Raw genomic sequence first — 19463 nt, 5'->3', positions numbered from 1 at the left:
GTTTTAAAATAATTGCTGTCAGAGAACCTGCCCTTTTAATTTAAATTCAAAGCCAGCACAGGATGTTTTTCAGCATTTGGATTAGGCGTTTAATGTTAAGAAAGCATCCAACCAGCAGCTTGATCTGTCAATAGGAAACCTGTATGGTGAGTGCCGATTGCGCTGAAGAGTGGAGTCATTGTAGAAGGTTGACATTGAGGCTACAATTTTGTCTCAAGTGTTTCTCTGAGCTTCTATACTTAAATCTTTGAGAGATTCAGGCATTGAAAACCACCAGTTGTGAAACCAGCTCTTAGGTTTCAGTTGCTGAAACGATCCAACACGAGTTTATTTGTACTTTCTTAAGTAATTCTCATTTCTGCTATGGCCACGTATTACAGTGACTGCACTATCACCTGCCTTTGTGTAACTTTGTAACCTGCGGACAGCGCTTGGTTCTCACTTAGATTTTCCACATTTAAACTATGAAAGCTGTGTGGATTATATTAAATGGCTTAAAGTACACAAATGAAAGAATTTAGCAAATTATTGTTGAAATGCCTTTATGCAGTCTGTTAGTTTTTTTTTTAATTTAGGAAAATGTAACAGGTGTCACAAGAGGTGTCATATGTACAGGCTGATCAGCATATGCATTCTGCAATTTAAGCAAGGCAAATGTTGTTTATGTTGTTTATCTCAAGGAGACAAAAATCTTGCTGAGCACAGAGGAAAGACTTCCACAGTAAAGGTTCAAGCAGATATATTTCGTTCTCATGCACCTCTTAGATTCTGCACCAGCTGCTATTTTGTATTAATATCAAGTGTTTGCGATGCATTTTAACTGTGATTATTAAATGGTTGGCTAAATGATAAAAAACAAACTGACCTGTCCAGAATATCATCCTTATCTTTCAAAAACCAAGAAGGTACAGGGACAAAAGATGCCGCTAGTTTCTGGATTTCCATGGTGCAAGAGAAGTTTACATCTGTGAAAGCAAAGCTTTATCAAAATGAGTAGTTCAGGCTATTTAATGGAGATTCATGAGTGGGTTTCTTTAATAAATCTCCCATCTTTGGTTGAAGTTTTTCTCTGCCTATGGCATGATTTTGAAAAATGAAAGGTAGTGTTCGTGCAAGGAAAGAGAGACGTGGAATCTCATCTCTTTATAATAAGGATTGGTACTTCCAGAAAAAAACCCTAAAAACTAACAAATGTTAAATTAGTTAAAAGAACCAAGGCTAAGGGAAGACACCTGATAAAGCAGAACTAATTATGTTAAAAATGCTGCCTGTTTTTAAAAGTGTCTTTGGCTACTGTCTGTCCTCTCATCTTTTCCTTATTGCCTCTGTTCCCAGCTGGCACCACGTATATCTTCGGGAAAGGCGGAGCTCTCATCACATTCACCTGGGCCCCCAATGAGCGCCCGAGCACCCGAGCTGACCGCTTAGCCGTGGGCTTCAGCACTCAGCAGAAGGATGCCATCTTGGTGCGAGTGGAGAGCACCCATGGGCTTGGAGACTATCTTCAGCTGCACATAGTAAGAACGTGAATCTGTGTGGCTTTAAGTCACAAAAAGGGAAGACTGGTATGGTATCACACTGCTATGATAGATTTAAAAAAAACACTTAAAGGAGATTAGAATTTAAATATTTCATACATATGACCTGCGGCTCTGAACACTCTGAATACTATGCTCATTCTTTTTCTGGTTTCTAAATATTACAAGTGGAGTTACTTAGACAGAAAATGTAAGAATGATTACCCAGAGAGATTTTAAGATACTTTTCTATTCATTTTATTTCCTTCTCCGAGTGAGTCTGCTCATACCACCTGCATCCTGTATTCATGAGCTTGAAATCATGTTGTGATTATACGAGAGCAGACTTTCTGTGTAGAATAAATTATCCTTAATAGCATTTATGGTCATTCATATTGTGCTATTTAATGTCACACTTTGCAAATATGGTTATAAAGGAGCATTGTGATTGGTTTAGGAGGTGAAAAGGACAACATACTTTGTATGTCATGGAAATCTGGTCTGTGTGAGGTGTGAAGCCTATCAGAACTGTTCAAATTAGTCTACTCTGTCTGCAAACATAAGAGTGCAACAGCAACTATTTGAATGCCCGAACAACATGTACATACATAGTTAGAAACAAATGAAACCATGAAATGAACGTCACTACACTGAAATGTGAACTTTTTATTCAAAAGTTTAAAAAAAAAAATGCTGCTGTGGCTTCTTAAGTGTTAACCTTTATTATTCAGGCCAGGTCTGCATGTTGAGGAGGCAGAGAAAGAGACGTCAGGATAACATCACATGACCTTTCTGCAAAATGATTCACAACATTTGGATATCTGTTGGCACTGCGCATATGCACAGAGCTTTTTTGGAGGGTGTAGATTACAGTAACTATGATGTCATCATGTGCTTCAGAGCGGCTGCAGCTACTTCTCAAATGCTCACCAGCTTCCGACAACAAGGCAGCCATGTAACTCAGGGGTTCTTAAAGGGAAACCCTAACAAGAGATTTCAGCTTCCCTCACGAGTTGCCACAGAGCGTGTTATTCTATCGATAAACTGGTAAGCTGTTCCTGATGCTGATTGCAGTATTTTCAACCTTTACGTATGTGAACAGTACGTGGTTGCTGTCGTACTGGCAGCATTTCCATGAGCAGTTAAATAAATATAGACAGCGCAGAAATAGTTACAGCTACAAAAAGGGGAAGAAAAAGATGGCTAAGGTGCCAAAGTTTTATTTTAGTAAACTTGTAAGTCACATATCATCATTTCTCTCCAGATAAGCTGATGAAGGCCCAAAAAAACAGGAAGCAAACTCACATTTGCTGGTGGAGTTCTAATGCTCTAATCTTAATTAAATGAAATGGATATAACTAAACCTCTCGGCCTATTTTTAAATGACGTTTTAACTAGACTTTGTCCTTATTCTAACTTGGCGCAGAAGCATCACAGCTTGTGTGATTCACCGATTAGTGGCATCTGAGTCCAAATATTGGAATAAAATAGGAATTAATAAATCACAAGTACAAGAAGGAGAAGAGGCGCATGCACGTCAGCAGACTACGAGATATTTTCTTGTAAAGAACACGTGTGTGGATATGTGTTTGCGTGCCTGTGTGTGTGTGTGGTCGTTGAAGCCAAGTGGCGCCTCAGCATCTGCCTGCAATGGTGCCTTTTTCTGGAGGGAAATCAGGCTTTTTAGTACGGAGCCACAGGACAGGTGTGCCGTGATGAAAACCAGAAGGGAGATCTGTCAAACGTCTGTGAATGGTGTAATAATTAAAATCACATCTGTTGACAAAACTCGTAACTCGAAGTCGCTATCTTATTAGCAGACACTTTTGTGGTAAACACTAAAAGGAAAAAAAGCCTTTATAAGATTACAAATCTGACCTTTGAAAGCAAAACTTTGGCTCCTCTTATTTTTAATTATTATTTCTCATTTGAATTGGATTCATTCTGATTAGGAAGCTTTGAGGTCAGCTGTCTGGCGTTTGCATGTGTGGATGCACACGCACTTAGTGTCATATCCACTAAAGTAATGAATATGTCCTCAGTGGCTAATCTAATCTGTGGCGCGTGTCTGATCAGCTCCCTGAAGACAGCTAGTGTCCGTTCCAGAGGACCAGTTCAGCTCAGAAGCTGCCGTTTTGGGCATGCATAACCACACAGTTACATTACTGTTTTGGGCATTGGCAGAAGCAAAGACGAATGGACCCCATGTGCAGAAAGAACCCAGCCTGAAAACAATCTGATTGAATTGTTTATATTCCAAAAAAAAAACCAAATAAGTCTTCTGATGAAAAAGTTTTTATGACCCTTCTGAAACCAGTTGTGAATTACGTGTGCGCCTCTTTTATTCATATCATTTTTATTCTAAAAGGAATTTGAATTGTAATATTAGTCTCTGTATTAAAGTACCTGCTGTTAAGTGTGGAAAAGTACTTTCTACCTGATTTATTGGACTCATTTGATCTAATATTGAACTTTTTGGTGCAAATACAACGCACAGAAGCAGGTAAAAGACTAGAATAAAAAACATCATGGACAAAATCTGTTGTTGGATGAACACAATTTAACCACGTGATTTAACCAAGTAAAATAACCAATTTTTGAACATGTCAAACCAACACATTTGGCATTTGGTGGTTTAATGTAATCAAATTACGTTGGATCAACGTAGTATACTTACATTGACTTGAAGTGAAATTTGGCAACTAACCACTCTGACTAGATTGTATCATGTCATCTCAACAAGAACAAATTAAGCTGCTGAATTTCATGCAGATGCTACATGATTTAATTGCGTTCACCATAGAAACATGAAATTATTTAGTTCAAATTACAAGTTTGAATCTTGTACATGTAACAACCACCCAATTTCAATTTTTTGAGTGTTTGAGTGCTTGTCAGCATCTCCTCATTTTCCACACCACATTGACTCTGTCTCTTAATCTTAACTCTGAGTGCAGGGCAAGGGGAAAGAAGGGGGGCATCACACTCGTCCTACCAAACCAAATACATCCATCCACTCGCGTTCGCTTATCCTTTTCAGGGTCGCGCTGGAGCCTATCCCAGCTGTCATAGGGCGAGAGGCGGGGTACACCCTGGACAGGTCGCCAGTCTGTCGCAGGGGCAACACTCACATTCACTCGCACATTCACACCTATGGGCAATTTGGATTAACCAATTAACCTATCCCCACTAAGTGCATGTCTTTGGACAGTGGGAGGAAGCCGGAGTACCCGGAGAGAACCCACGCAAACACGGGGAGAACATGCAAACTCCTCACAGAAAGACCCCGGCCTGATGGTGGAATTGAACTGAGGACCTTCTTGCTGTGCGGCAACAGTGCTAACCACTGTGCCACTGTGCTGCCCTAATCTTAACTCTGAGTGCAGGGCAAGGGGAAAGAAGGGGGGCATCACATTCGTCCTACCAAACCAAATACATATTTTTGTTTTAACGGATATTCTGCTAATTGTAATTTGCACATATATCACATTATACTGAAAAAACAGATAAAAACTGTAGTGTTGAACATTTAAGCAAAAGTGTTTTTCCTCCACATGTCATTTACTTGACATATTTTGGTCCAAAAATCCTGCCCTGGATGTTTTTTTTTTTTAAATCGCCTCATTTAAATTGCATTTCCAGTTTTAAATGTCTGAATCTGACCTTGCCAGCCGTAGACTGTTGCTAGTAAATGCAAGGATTCCTGCCTGCGTGCAAAGTGAGCTGAAAACATTTTTCCTAGCATCTGCCAAGTCCTTGCGCACAGACAGATTGCTGAGTTTGACACCTTATTACTGCTCAGCGGAGGGAAATCCAAAGCAGTTCAGGTGATGTTGAAATCTTTTTTTAGTTTCCCAACAATTTCACACCTTCTTGTTTTGTAGAGACATAAGTTGTGATTTGTTTTAATGTATTCTGCTTTAGTGTTAATTCTTCTTTTTATCTCATTCTGTCTCCACGCTGGAATTTGCCCTCTGCAGAAGAGGACGACTGAGAGCAAAGCTGGCTTGAATAACAGTTGAAAATAGTAAAGGAAACAAATGATATGAGCTTTTTATGGTTTCGATTTTCTTCAGATTTCACCCCTTTCATTCAAAACTACCACTGTGATGAATAATTACAGTGGGATTTCAGAGCTGCTGAAGATTGCTGTAATAAACTGGTCACATGGTTAGCTCAAAAATATGACTTTGAACACGGTACATACACCAGCTTAAAAGACCAATTATTCTGCACAAAAGCAGCAAACCATCACCGTATTTAGTTGAGAGCACATCAGAGTGGCTAATGCTATTTTCAAATGGTCATGTTTTTAATGAGTGACTAAAAGATGAAACAAAACAGAACATACACTGTGCAAAATGGAGACTATTAGAATTGTTAAAGCAGTGCTTCAAGAGCAAAAGATCAACTTACTGGATGAGATTTGGGTGGACCTCAGTGATTCCTTAATCTCACTCCTCTCCCCAATATTATTAAGGTGAAAAGCCATTTGGCTATATAGCCAGAATATATTTTACAGTAATAATTACACATTTTTATGCAGAACTTATTTTAGTTGGGAATCAGTGTCTTTCCTAATCTTTGAAATTTTATAGCTCAGTTTCCTTCATTTAAGATGCGTCGTTTCCATCAGAAATTAATGGAAACCTTACCCCTGACCACAGCGACACACCTGATTGAAGCACATTTGATCATTTCTATATTTCTGAGAAAGATTTGAAGTCTCTAAAATCCCAACACTATTGTCGCAGGCTCCCACCCACCTCTAAAAAGTCTCTAGTAGAGAGCATAGTAAAGCAAGCCAATTCAGAGACAAACATTTGGCTGGTGACAAACCGAGACAGACAGAAATGCTGGTGGTGTTAAAAGAATCATGATCGGTCCACTCTGTGCTCTGTTTAAAAATATATCAGGCAGCGGCGATGTATTATCACAGAAGAACTGTTAGTGTTGTAACTCTTTTAATTCATTTTGTCACGTCATCATTTCATCTGAAGAAGCTGCAAGTTCTTGAAATCACATATCCTTATAAGAATCAGTACTTTTTCCCTCATGTGAATAGTCAGTAGCAGGTTAGATGAGATACAGGAATGAAAAATCTTTGGGAGAAAAGTAAGAGTCCATCAGAGCGGGTGTCGAAACAGTTTAGTGAGTGTGCAAGAAAATGCACTTCATACAGTTACATGGGCATTAAAAACCACTTTGCAGTTAAGGAAGTGATGTCACAGTCACAGTCAACGAGTTAATGTCAGTCAGATAAAATAACCACAACCATAATAATATATAACTTTAAGCCTTTATATAAACTCAATGCAGTTATCATAATGCTGTGTTTATAGTGGCCAGTTATCCATTCCTTATTTATTCCACAATCATTCAAAAATCTGGCACTCTGCACCCTTGCACATATAAATCTTGAAATATGCTATATTCATGTTGCCGTCTGTATTATCTGTTTGTCTATTCTGTTAAGTACACTGGGAGGAATGAAAAATGCTTTTCCAGGCTGCAGATAAGTTTATTTGTGCTAAAAGTTTTGTTTTATGGGGTTCTATAAGGGTCGACTCACAAAATGCTTGCTTCAGCACCACATTGCCTTCAATTTTGTATTTTATCTGGAAAATGCTTTGCCCTGCACACTGAAAAAATGATGCTAAAGGGCAGTGAGTAAAAATGTGATGGGTCATGACCAAGCATCAGTATGTGATAAGTTGGGAGTGAGAATGTGTTGACTAGAATGGCCAAGCTTTTGTTTACAAAAACCGGGGTGCATTAGTGTTGCTTTGCCAACTGTCAAAAGGTGCTTCAGGGCTATTTTGCAATCACTCTCTAAGACTGAGTAAGCAAAATAGGAGCAGCACTTTTTGAAGCCATAAGGACCCCCAGGCAGACTCTTCTGGCCCTGGAGATTTTAATTGTTGTCCAGAGGACACGAGTTGAAATTCGACCTGAGGTCGCACTACCCTGTAGCTGCCTAATGACTACTCATCAGTTTGCATCATCGGAAGAATATTTAAACTACCGACATCCAAAGTTGTCCATTTAGGTTACAGATAAGTATACAAAGAAAATATAAAGGATAACACTGACAATAAAAAATATAAGGAATTTATAGTAAGTGCGTATCAAAAGGCATTTAAAAGATTTCTCATTTGCCAAAGTGTGTCTTTGTTCTTGAAGGGGTGTACACGTTCTGTGACATTTGTGTGACTTTAACTGTCCAGCTTTTGTTCAGGGATCATAATTCAATTCAATTGCACATATTCACCTGTTCATGAGTTCATGATGGCTTTCAGGTGATTTTAGAAAGCATAAAAAGATAACAATCCTTAAAACTTCTGTACTTAACACCAGCCATGTCAGCAAGAATAATTATTTCAAATTCAAAAGGTTTCTCGAATGGTTTTACATGTGATTAGAGGGTAAGAGCAAAGCACCGAGACAGGTTTTACATCACACCATCAAGGAAGGAAAAGAAGTCTACGTATTTGAATTTTTAGCCTTTGAGTCAGTAATGCAGTACTGGAGGTAGAAGAAAATGGGGAACAATCCGTTATATGAAATGGTGCATGTCAAGGAATAAGCTGTGCAGCTCATTTCTGACAGTAGAGGCAGGGAATCCAATTGCAATGCAAGGCCCACTGTTGAACATATTTACATAATGGCTGTAAGGCCAGTAGATATTGTGCACATCATAGCATGGAAGGCCAGCAGTTTGCAAGATTTTATTCAAATAAAACACAACTCCAGTCATTTTCACTCTTTACCTCGTCTTTCCTCGCTGGTTCAAGGTCTGATACGGTGTAACCAGCTGCAGGAGTCGAGATTGTTTGAATAAGAACCTTCAGATTCTTTTGTCCTTGACTGTAAACATTTGAGATACACATGTTATGGGGTGGGATAAAAGTAGAATATTACTGCATGTGTTATACATATCATAATATCACATTGCATAATCTCTGGTCTACAATGAAATAAGTATGGTCTTTTGATTTATTTCTCCACCTTTTCTACTTACTTACTTACTTACTTCTGTATTAAACCAGCATTAAAGGTTAGTGCGTCCCCCTATAAGTCGAGGGAAAGTGGCCCCGCAGCTTTATGTGTTGTTTCTCACTATGTCTATTATAACCACCTTAGCACTTTGTCCTTGGCTTGCATTTAAAATGACTGCGAGGCAGTGAACGTACAAGGGCCGGACAGGCACAGAGACCCCACAGAGTTTGCTTTCAATGTTTCTTATTAGTACCAAACAAAGGCTAGTTTGAGAAGCAGATTTGACCTTTGAGGAAGGTTGGCAGGAGTAGGTAGAGGCTGACAGGGTGAGAAGTTGGTCAACCAAAAGAGAAACAGCAGGATTCTGTCAAGAGTGATCCACATCAGGAAAGTGGAGCTGGCTGCTGAGGGGAAATGGCACTGAACCCTAAAGAAAGAACTAAACATACTGCCCATGTCACAAAGGATATGGGTTTCCGTTTAAACAAGGTTCCTGGCCTGACAAGCAGATAGATTAAACTTGTCAAGCCATTGTCTCTTTAGTCAGAAAAGTGTGAAAAATATTATAAAAAGATAAACATCACCAATTTAATTAAAACAGTTCTTTTGATGTACAAAGCAAATATCAATATTAAATATAATTTAATAATACACGCCAAACGGCACGCAATCTGCTAAGCTGTAAAATAAATGCATAAATAAATACTAGCAATAATTACTGTTTTATCATTCACAACTGACACTGTATTGTTCAACCTGTGTTATATGCTCTTAATAGTGATATCCAGCAGCAGATTGAAGTGGGGCATAATGCCCCCCAGGGCAAATGCCCTAAGGCTCAAAGTACAGGCCCCGAGAAGCAGAGGAATACCTCTAAGTAGGGTTAGCCCTTACTTTCATTTATTTTTAAGTGATTGCTCAACATGTTTCACTATCTTGGACTTTCCCCAAACCCATTTGTGGCAATGCTCGCTTTTCCTACCGCGTCTGTCATTTGCCTAATGAGTCACGTTCATTCTTGTTTTTGTGCAGGATCAAGGAAACATTGGTGTCATCTTCAATGTGGGGACAGATGACATCACTATTGATGAGCCTGCTGTCATAGTAAATGATGGCAAGTACCATGTTGTACGCTTCACACGCAGTGGTGGCAATGCCACTCTCCAGGTGGACAACCATCCAGTCATTGAGCGTTATCCACCAGGTAAGGTTAACAGGACAAACTTTGGAGTTATTACACGCATAGTAAGACAGCATGAAACTTCTGGGTCAGAGAGAAAGGGTTGCATGTCTGCCTATTTCTGCCTTGGCAGTTTGCCCAGTGAATAATTTTTAATTCAGTGTTCCTGCGTGGTTATTTTATCAGTTTATAAGAGATCTATTAAAGTTGCCTCATGCAACTAAAAATTATGTGTTTGTGTAAAAATATAATAGTTTGAAATGAGTAAATCTCCTTAAAGCTGCCTTTTTGAGTTTAGCAATTCAGGTATTTTCATCAGCTGCTGCCGTATTTGCATTTAGTTTGGTAGAGAGGTGGGAAGATGTGAAGTTGTGGCTCAGGTGGGATTCTCTAGACTTTTCTAAATGGTGTAATATTTAAGCCATTCTTGTGCGGCTTAAGTGCTATTTCAGCCCAATATAGCAGTGTTTTAGATGTGAATGTATGAACTGCTAGCCTTAAATTTATATGATAGTGTTGTTTTCAATAAATATTCACTTGACAAATTCTTGCTGACATTCAAAATGTGGCTGTGATCATGCTTGATCTGTCTGTTATTAGATACAAAATAGTGTAGATTCACTAAAGGGAGACTGTTATAATGATAAGTTATATAACAGTTTTATTTTATGTGTGGTGACTTATGATAGTGAGTAAAAATCACTCAACTGTGTGCACACAACATATACATGGACCCAAAAAAGAAAAGATACATACATAAAATGATCATAACTGGCTGTGCTTTAACCTGTTCTGAACCAATCTACCAATTAACCTTATTCAGAGCAGGTGCACCAGCTGGCATAATGGGACACAAACCACATCTTTTCTATGCCTCCAGCTGGTGTTCAAATCACAGATGCATATAACACGAGGGCACATGCATGCATGCAATTGGGTAATGAAGATGGTGTGCACCTTTATGTCAGCTCCCACTCAGCAATCAGTGATATTTGAAACATTTCACATGGCAATGCATAGAATAGTTAGAAATAGGGAGTGCATATCACACAAGTTTCTTGTGCCTTAAATAGATATCAAATATCATGGAGTAATTTTTTCTGGCAATTTGTTTGAGAAAAAAAAGGCAAACATATTTTAACTTCTTCACTATATTACAGCTTACAGTATAACCAGGCATTTAACTGCCTTTTCATTGTTGTGCTGTAATGGTTTACTTTAGATTCTAATAATTATTCATATTTGTATTAATTACAAATTTGTTGAAAATGTTTGCAAATAATAATCTCAACAGAATAATTTACTATCAGTTTTAGTGACCCTGTGGCTGATGATTGATAGAAATTCCTCGGTGCTAGGTCTAAATAAAAATCTGGGCTCTCCTAATGTCTAGAAACAATTCATACTGTAATTACTGTATGTTGCTTGTTCTTGTTTTATTTTAATTTATTTGTTTTGCATTTGCATGTGTTTAAAGGAGAGCTGAAGTCCTGTCTCACCGGGGAACTGTTTGTGTCTCGTTCAAATAAATGAACAAGACAATGAATGAATGAACACCAAAGAGACTTAAAATTGCAACTCCCATAAGCCTTTGATGTTGACATACTGTCACTGCCTTCTGGGAGCTCAAGTAAAAACACTGCATGTATACCATGCGCTGCATTGGAAAAATGCATTTTGGCACTGAAGTGAGCGAGACTTTGGCTCTCTGTGAATGCAATCAAATTCATATGCTCCTACTCTAACTACACGACTTTTTATCACTGTCTAAATGCAACTGTTTTCCTGATTTGATTGGTTGTTTCTTATGAATGAACGTCTGTTTTATAAAGTACATAAAATTATTCGTCTGTAATTGGTAATTACTGAAGACGATGCTTTGCTTGGAAAAAAAAATAGCTAAATAACACTAACTAGAGTAGCACATTATAAATAGCCTAAACGTTGCTCTAATTAGCATTAACAGTGTTACTCATAATAACTAGATAACACTAAGTAAAGCTCAAGTTTCTTTTAACTCACAGCTGAGTTAAAATTGATAACTTGTTAAAAATGTTAGCCGTTATAACTTTGTTTCTAACCATGTGATGTTTCAGCTTGCAGACTTTAACCTTTAATCTGTCTCTCCAAATTCTTTGAAGGACACTATGATAATGAACGACTGGCTATTGCTAGGCAAAGAATCCCATACAGACTTGGTCGGGTAGTTGACGAGTGGCTACTCGATAAAGGTAAAAAATATAATTGATTAATTAATTAATTAACCCTTGAAATAACTAGTAAATAAACTTCCCCCCCTGAGAGGTGCAGTGCCAGAAGACAAGGGTGACAAAGTGCAGGTTACCCAGACGTATACATTTCCATTTTAATTGGAACTTGTACCGGCTATGAATTTTAATGGCCACAGTATAGCTTTAAGCAGAAGAAAATGAGTGTGGAAGCAAACGGATATGGCGTGCTTGCCATTTCTTTTTGTCATCCTTATACCTTGTGGAGAAGCTGCACCTTAACAAAGATTTTAAACTAAATTAACTAAAAGCGCATAACCCTTGTCTAACCCTCTATCATCCCTCTTAACCACTGTGTGTAATTAGATACTGTGTGTAATTATTCTACATAAATATCATTAAAATGCTGTGTAACGTTTTCATTAATACCAGTGAAGCAAACACTGGACATAAGCTGACTAGGCTTTGTTCTTAATAACTGAACCATATTTTAAACCACAGCTTCAGGATGTGTTCACCCCAATGAACCTCTTTCCCTTTTTCTTGTTCCCTGTAATCTTGTGCTGCCTTGCATTGTACTACAACGAGCACATCAGACTCCCAAGCTGAATTTTTTTTTTTGCTGCAACAAAACAACCCTGACAGGCTGTTAAAGTAGATCACTGTTTGCAGCCATTAACTTTGCTAATAAGTATTCTCCTGAGTTGGGCCCATTACCGCAGCCCTCCTCCTCAGATGTAACACTGCTTATCAGTAAAGGTGCTGACAGCGGTGCTGTTGAATATCATTGCCCCTTTGAGGAGGTAAAACAATTGGACCGTGGGGGAAACCCACAGAAAAGCATGTTTTAATGGCCTAATGGCTGATGAAGTCAGTGGGAGGAGGGAGTCAAATTTTTATTGTCATTCGGCTTCAAACTGTCTGATGTGTGGCAAGACTGCCATTTTAGTAGTTACCTGTTAAAAGGAGCCATAAGATACATATCTTCACACCTTCTTTTTTCCCCCTCTAAAGCTAAGAGACAAATATAAATATCATTTTCCCACAGGCAGCTGCTAACTTATTCAGTGACATTTCAAAATCATAAATAAACATCTAAATAGGCTTTAAGCCTCCTCTTCTTGTATGTGCAAAGTCAAAATTATAAACTTGCTGCTAACCAACATTTCCCTTTTTAGAGTTAACATCTAAATAAGCTTTTAAACAAATTAATTACTAAATCCCACCTGGCTCAGATGATGTTCTTGTGCAAAATCTTCCATATGCCGTCTCTGTGTGTGCTCTGCCGTTCTCTCCCCTTTTCCATCATCTCCTTCTCTGTGTTTCTGTCTAACTTTAGGGAGACAGTTGACCATCTTTAACAGCCAGGCAGCCATTAAAATTGGCGGTTCTGACAAAGGGCGACCCTTCCAGGGTCAGATTTCAGGGCTGTATTACAATGGTCTCCAGGTGCTCAAACTGGCAGCGGAAAATGACCCCAGCGTACAGGTGGAGGGGAACCTGCGGCTGGTCGGAGACTCGCTCTCCGTGGTGACCACGGACACCACCTCCGTCACCCCGCTGGCGGTGTCTGATATGTCTACCACAATCATGGAAACGACCACCACGATGGCCACCACCACCACCCGCAGGCAGCGGTCGCCCAGCTTGAGTGAGAGCATCTCAAAGGTCAGCGAGTTTAAAAAGGGGTGCTAATTTGCTGACAACAGGGAGGTAATTAGCTCATAAGGTGAAGGCTGTTGTCCATGTTTCGCAGTAGGAAAAAAGGCCATTTTAAATATGGCTCAATAACAGTGAGTGATTTTTTTTTTTTTTAATTAATTAGCTTTGTAGAAATCTGGAGCTGTGCGTGATTCCCAAAATTACAAATTTATATTTCTGTTCAATTATCAGGTTGCTAATATGTCTAAGCATCCTTAACATTCTCAATCAGCTTTAAAAATGCAAAATCGTGATTAATATAAGAACAAAACTGAGTAATACTTTGGCACTGTCTTTATGTGTGTCACCTTATAAAACATAAATGTTTAAACTTGCACAGGTTTACACATTTGGAGCTTATTTAATCCCCCTGTCATGTTTAGCTTATACTGTAGTTTCTGTTCCATTCATCTTGTATTAATGCACATTTTGAAATTTAACTTGCAGTACTAGAATCTAAGATGACAGTCAACACACAATCACAAAACCAGAGAACACTTCGGAATCCCCAGTTCTTCTCTACATTTGACGATGATAAGCTTATTTTTCAGATTTTTCAGATTTTTCGGCCTTAAAGGGGTTTAGGAACATGAACACACTTTTCCCCTGATCATCATGAAAGGAGTTATGAGATGAAATGAACCACATTTAAGTCTCACACCATGACAAATTTCAGTGTTTCACAGCATCATTAAATTTCTTAGCGCTGCATCAGCTATTACTGAAAGAATTAGGCATTTAAAACCTTGTATGGAGTAATGTAATGTATGGGTAAGCTAAAATGCTTCATAAATTCATTAAATAACAGGTTTGATCCAGCATGTTTGATTCTGAATTCGCTGCATAACTTACTTTCCATCAAGGTATTAGGATTAGGATAATGATAACATTCTTGCTGAGTGTATTTTTACAATACAGCGTCCACATAAAAACAAAGAATTTGAATGTGATAAATGCTGAAAACCCTTCAAATTGGAGAAATTTCAGTAGTTGGACTTGCCCTGAGGTTTTAAAGAACCCCCACTGCCACTGCCTCTCCTAATAAAACTGCAGAGTGCTCTTTTTGTTCCATTTCTTTTGTCTAGCTATCCTAAAATGGTCTTCTCTATATTTTCAATTTATCAAAGTAATCCATTAGTAAGCCTTCTATTGCCCACTCTGCCCAGAGCCCACTGTGCATCCTGCATCCTCGTTAAATATATGTGAGAATTTTATATGGGTTTTTTGTGCAAATTTGATATAAAAGAATTGTTTAAAACCCAATTCTATAGCATTTATCTCATTGAGAGTCTCCATCGGTGATGTTTTTCCATTGTTTGCACACACATAAAGTCAGCCAATGGGGTAAAGGATAAAAAGCAGCTGCTGATGGGCTCATTTTGAACTTGTAGTCTTACTAGTGTCGCTCCAGGCACAAACACTTAAGCAGTACAGTGCTGCATAGTGCAGATTTTTTTCTCAGACCGGACAGTCAGTGTAAAAAAGAGACTGTCTGTGAGCCTGAATGAAGAAAAATGTTTATTGGGTATTTGTTAAAAAAGAAATTGTATTCCCCGTTTGCTTTCAGCCACAGAACTCTGATGATATTTTGGTGGCATCAGCTGAGTGTCCAAGTGATGATGAGGACCTGGAAGAGTGTGAACCGGGAACAGGTGGGTCAATTGGTCCTTATGAAGCGATGGTACTAGGGTGCTTAGATGAGTAATGTTATTTTTACCCAGGAGTGCAGACAAAATGCAGTGCTTTTAGGCAGCCATCATTGTTCTTAAAAAAACAGATCTGTCTTCTCAGTTTCATCCAACTATCTTACACTCACATATTGAGTAATTCTGTCAAATAACTGTCATTATTTGGATGGTTATTACAGACTAGCATTAATTTGTTCTCTACCCTGTATTTGTAGCTCACAAAAGTGAATCAAAGACAATCTTTGTGAAGTGTACTTCAGGCATTAAGAGAGTCTGATCGAGTTTGTGACAGAAACAAGCTGTAGAACTTGAGAGTCTGGCCTTATTGTGGGTGCCTTAATTATTAATATGACCTTATCAGAATTGTTTGTTGTTGTCTGGCCTGGCAAAGTGTGACTGAAATAATAATGAAAGAGAACCTATTGGCTGTAAATGTCTGTAGATGTATGTATCTGTAACATCTGTAACTCTGCAGAATGTTATAATCGTATATACAAATACACACACACACACAGGAAAATATATTGTTGAATTGTTGAGGCATCTAGTAGTAGTGGTTAAAGGTACATCTGTAAGATAGCAAGTGCTTTCAGAAAATCATACTATTTTGTGTGTGATTCATTCATACAATAACCTTTCTGCTCTCTTATCATTCCTCAACCTCTGCCTACAGATGTGCATATCGCAGCATGGCCATTTAAAACTTAATGTTCTTGTGTTTATTATGTGCTCTTCATTCAGCTTCCGCCTCTCACGGGTCATCTTGTATGTTTGTTTCTGCATGTGAGCTCTTTTTTACGCATTTGCTGTATTGCATTATTAAACATTCTTAATCTGCACACCCACACACATATGCATACCTTCCAGACAGCATTATGATGCTTTCGGTTTGCTTTTCTCCTCAGTTGCCAAGCGCTGATGTAAATACCCATGTATTATAGAAATGCAATTACTATAAATAAAATCACTGATAAGCCATCTAATATTAAATTCTTCATTAATAATGTACATAATGAGCAGATTGTGCTTCCGTTCTGATGAGCACAACTGCTCAGCCAGAATTTCAGTGTTAATTCTGCTCTAATTTAGGATCCCCTACCTTTTCTGTTTTCTTTCTAGGAGGTGAATTAGTGTTGCCTATTATAACAGTGGATTCCCTTGAGCCCCCATCCATCGCCACCCGTTACCCCGTCATCCCTCCTCCTCCTACTCTCCTTTCCCCACTTGAAACCACCAAAGAGTCCCTGATACTCCCTCCCCACCCTTCCTGCCCCCCGGACCAGGAGGACTGTGGTGACCCTGTGGAGGTCTCAGCCTTCGGCTCTGGGGAGATGACGGAATCCGATGACGAGGACTTTTACAATAAAAACTCCCCCTTGGTCACTGACAGGACAGTCCTTCCTCCACCCCCTGCCGCTGGTGATGGTGGAGTCCAGAAACCCCGCCCCTTACCTCCTTTTGTTCCCACCACCAACCCTGACCAGCTCCACATTCCTGCAGGCAAAATGAACACCCGTGACCAGGTGCTTCTGCCCCCTGTTCCTCCATCCTCCCGAAACACACCAGGACTAACTTACCCCCCCAATTTTCCCCATGTGCCCACAGCCAACCCCACAGCCTCTGATGATAAGAGCCTGCCTGGTGCCGTGGAGGTGATAAGGGAGTCCAGTAGCACCACGGGGATGGTGGTTGGTATCGTGGCTGCTGCTGCTCTCTGCATTCTTATCCTCCTCTATGCCATGTACAAGTACCGGAACCGGGATGAGGGCTCCTACCAGACAGACCAGAGCCACAATTTTGCCAACAATTCCACTGCGGAGGGCAACGGAGCAGTGGTCAAAGACAAAAACACAGCGACAGCCTCTGTGGCAAAGGCCATCACAAAGGGTAAAAAGAACAAAGACAAAGAATACTACGTCTGAAATCACAGGAGATTAGGCAAGTGTGGACTGAGACAAGAGGATGAGAGAGGATGCTTTCCTTTCGCGCCCCAATATTGTCAGGTCGACTATCAGAAAAATTCCACAAAAGAAAAAAAACAAAAGAAACAACAACTGCGCAAAGCAATTGTGTCCTGCTTTTACATTTTTCTCAAAAGTCAAGGTTGCCCAGTTCCTATTAATGATAAATTCTTATCTACGGCACAAGATCTGACTCATCCTCTGTATCACAATGTGCACTCAGTCTGCATTCACCAATTCCTTATTAGTGTATCATTTTTTTATGTTTTTAACAAGCTCGAAGGAGGCATATCCACTTTGGCTTTGTATATAGCATGGATATGGCACCGTGAAGAAAGTGCTGAAAAACATCTGGTTTCTTTGTACTTCTTTGTAATGCCCTATCTCAAGTCTCAATGTCCCCATTATGATGTATGAGGCTGAACAGCCCAGCTATTGAATTTTGATGGTAGATGAAGAGAGAGCACAACAGTCATCCTGGCTACACTCGAACAGAAGGCCTTCATTTGGATAAGACATCATGTCTGCAGTCTACATGTTATTTCATGTGATTTTAAAACTCCCCACTCACTCTGCCTCTATCCACAAGAGATGGTACCGTGTTGCTGATGGCTTATCGTAAAGTAAATGAAGCAAGATATTTAGCCCTCCTGGTGAAAAACGGAATTTTCAAATCCTTCTCCATATTCTGGCCAGTGAACCTTACAGTATGATGGCTCAGAAAGAGAATTAATATCAGATATTGCAGTCAATGTGCCATGCCATTCCAGGTAGGGATGATTGTGAGCCAGTCATTCTACACCAGTGAAGGTATTTATCCGTGAACACTGCTTGTATGTACATATAGTGGTTAGCAGATTGAAAAAGCATCGTGTACGTAGGGAAGGTATAAAGAAGAATAATCATGCGAGATGCTATGCTTGGCTCGCCCCCGCAACACAGCTTTTCATGACAACTTCAAAACTGTTTCAGCCCGAACTTTACAGGAATTTTCAAGAGCTCAGAATCACATTTGAGAGTGTTTTCTGATTGCTTCTTGGAAAGAGGAAACCAACACACCTCACCAGATGCTGGCTCGCTCATAATGTTTTCTTTCTTCTAAACTGTCTTGGGATAATTCAGAAGCACACAGAAAATGTAAACATATCTTTGAAGCATAGATATTCCTTGTAAAGCAGCCAAACATGTATTGTTTTTTTTTCTATCGGTTATTAAATGACTATTCTACGAGATGAATAATTGAAGATTTGTGAATTGTATTGATATTTCTCTGATATTTCAATGTATCTTGTTACCACTCCTCTTAACACGTTATATTTTAGATTGCCTTTTACTCAAATCCGGACTAAAAGCACACTTTTTCCTCTGATAGCTGCAAATATCTTTTGGGTTTTTTGGGGGGGGATTATTTACGGTACAGATTATGCAGAGAAAACACAAGGGTGGAACAAACAAATGTTTTGTTTTGTTGCATTGTGCATTTTATATGTGCTAAATCTGTTACTCAATGGATCTGATAATATAAAGCCATTTTCTCTGTTGAGTTATTTATTCATGCTCTGTGATTTCGTTCTTTTTTTATGAAAGTGCCATTCGACATGAGCTGCTCAGTGCTCAGAAAATATACCATTCCTCACTCATTGCTATTGTATAGTGTTCATGTGAAATGGATCTTAATATGTGTACAGAACGTGGATAAAGATGAAAATACACTTGATTATATACTTTGTACACAACTGTGTTGTGTGTTGCTTCTTAGAAGTTCCCTAAAATAATTAACTTTATTTGACTTTTCTTCTTGGATGCAACATTGTGGGTGAGCACAATGAAAAGAATGTAGTTTTTAGGTCAGGACAGTTCGGCTTCATGGTGTGGTAAACGGTGTGACCCTTGTTCTTGCATGCTTCTGCAACAGCTGTGGGTGTGCAGTCCCTGCAAACGGACAAAGTTAATATAGTAGTAAAATAAAACTAACTAAATTTCAAATAAGAAACTGACATTTTCAGAGGGTTAAAAAAAAGACTTTGAATATAAAAAATACAGTCAGTCTTTTTGTTTTAGTAGTTTTCAAGTTGGTCTCACTTTTTCAATTAGCAAATCGTAGCAAATGCGTTTATAGTGCTAAATATATAAATGCAAATAAAATGTAAAGTAATCAAAACTAAACTGAAAGTAAACATTTTAAACAA

General features: G+C 38.9%; 1 protein-coding gene across 10 annotated transcripts in view; it reads left to right on the top strand.

The window, feature by feature from the left end:
- Window positions 1-19010, top strand: part of nrxn2a (neurexin 2a) — a 127816-nt gene extending 108806 nt beyond the window's left edge. For 5 of the 10 annotated variants that reach the window (XM_013911484.1, XM_013911483.1, XM_013911482.1 and 2 more), the window contains 6 exons: window positions 1336-1517; window positions 9549-9720; window positions 11838-11927; window positions 13264-13592; window positions 15193-15277; window positions 16433-19010. In XM_013911484.1, the coding sequence (XP_013766938.1) occupies window positions 1336-1517; window positions 9549-9720; window positions 11838-11927; window positions 13264-13592; window positions 15193-15277; window positions 16433-17235 (1661 nt within the window). In that variant the 3' untranslated portion in view covers window positions 17236-19010. The remainder of the gene's footprint in view (window positions 1-1335; window positions 1518-9548; window positions 9721-11837; window positions 11928-13263; window positions 13593-15192; window positions 15278-16432) is intronic. The other 5 variants (XM_005735385.1, XM_013911489.1, XM_013911486.1 and 2 more) reach the window with 3 other exon arrangements.
- The last annotated feature ends 453 nt before the right edge of the window (window positions 19011-19463 follow it).

Source organism: Pundamilia nyererei, unplaced genomic scaffold, assembly GCF_000239375.1.
Source record: "Pundamilia nyererei isolate P.nyererei 1_Seehausen unplaced genomic scaffold, PunNye1.0 scaffold00064, whole genome shotgun sequence".
Lineage (NCBI taxonomy): Eukaryota > Metazoa > Chordata > Actinopteri > Cichliformes > Cichlidae > Pundamilia > Pundamilia nyererei.
This window is presented reverse-complemented; position numbering and strand designations above follow the sequence as displayed.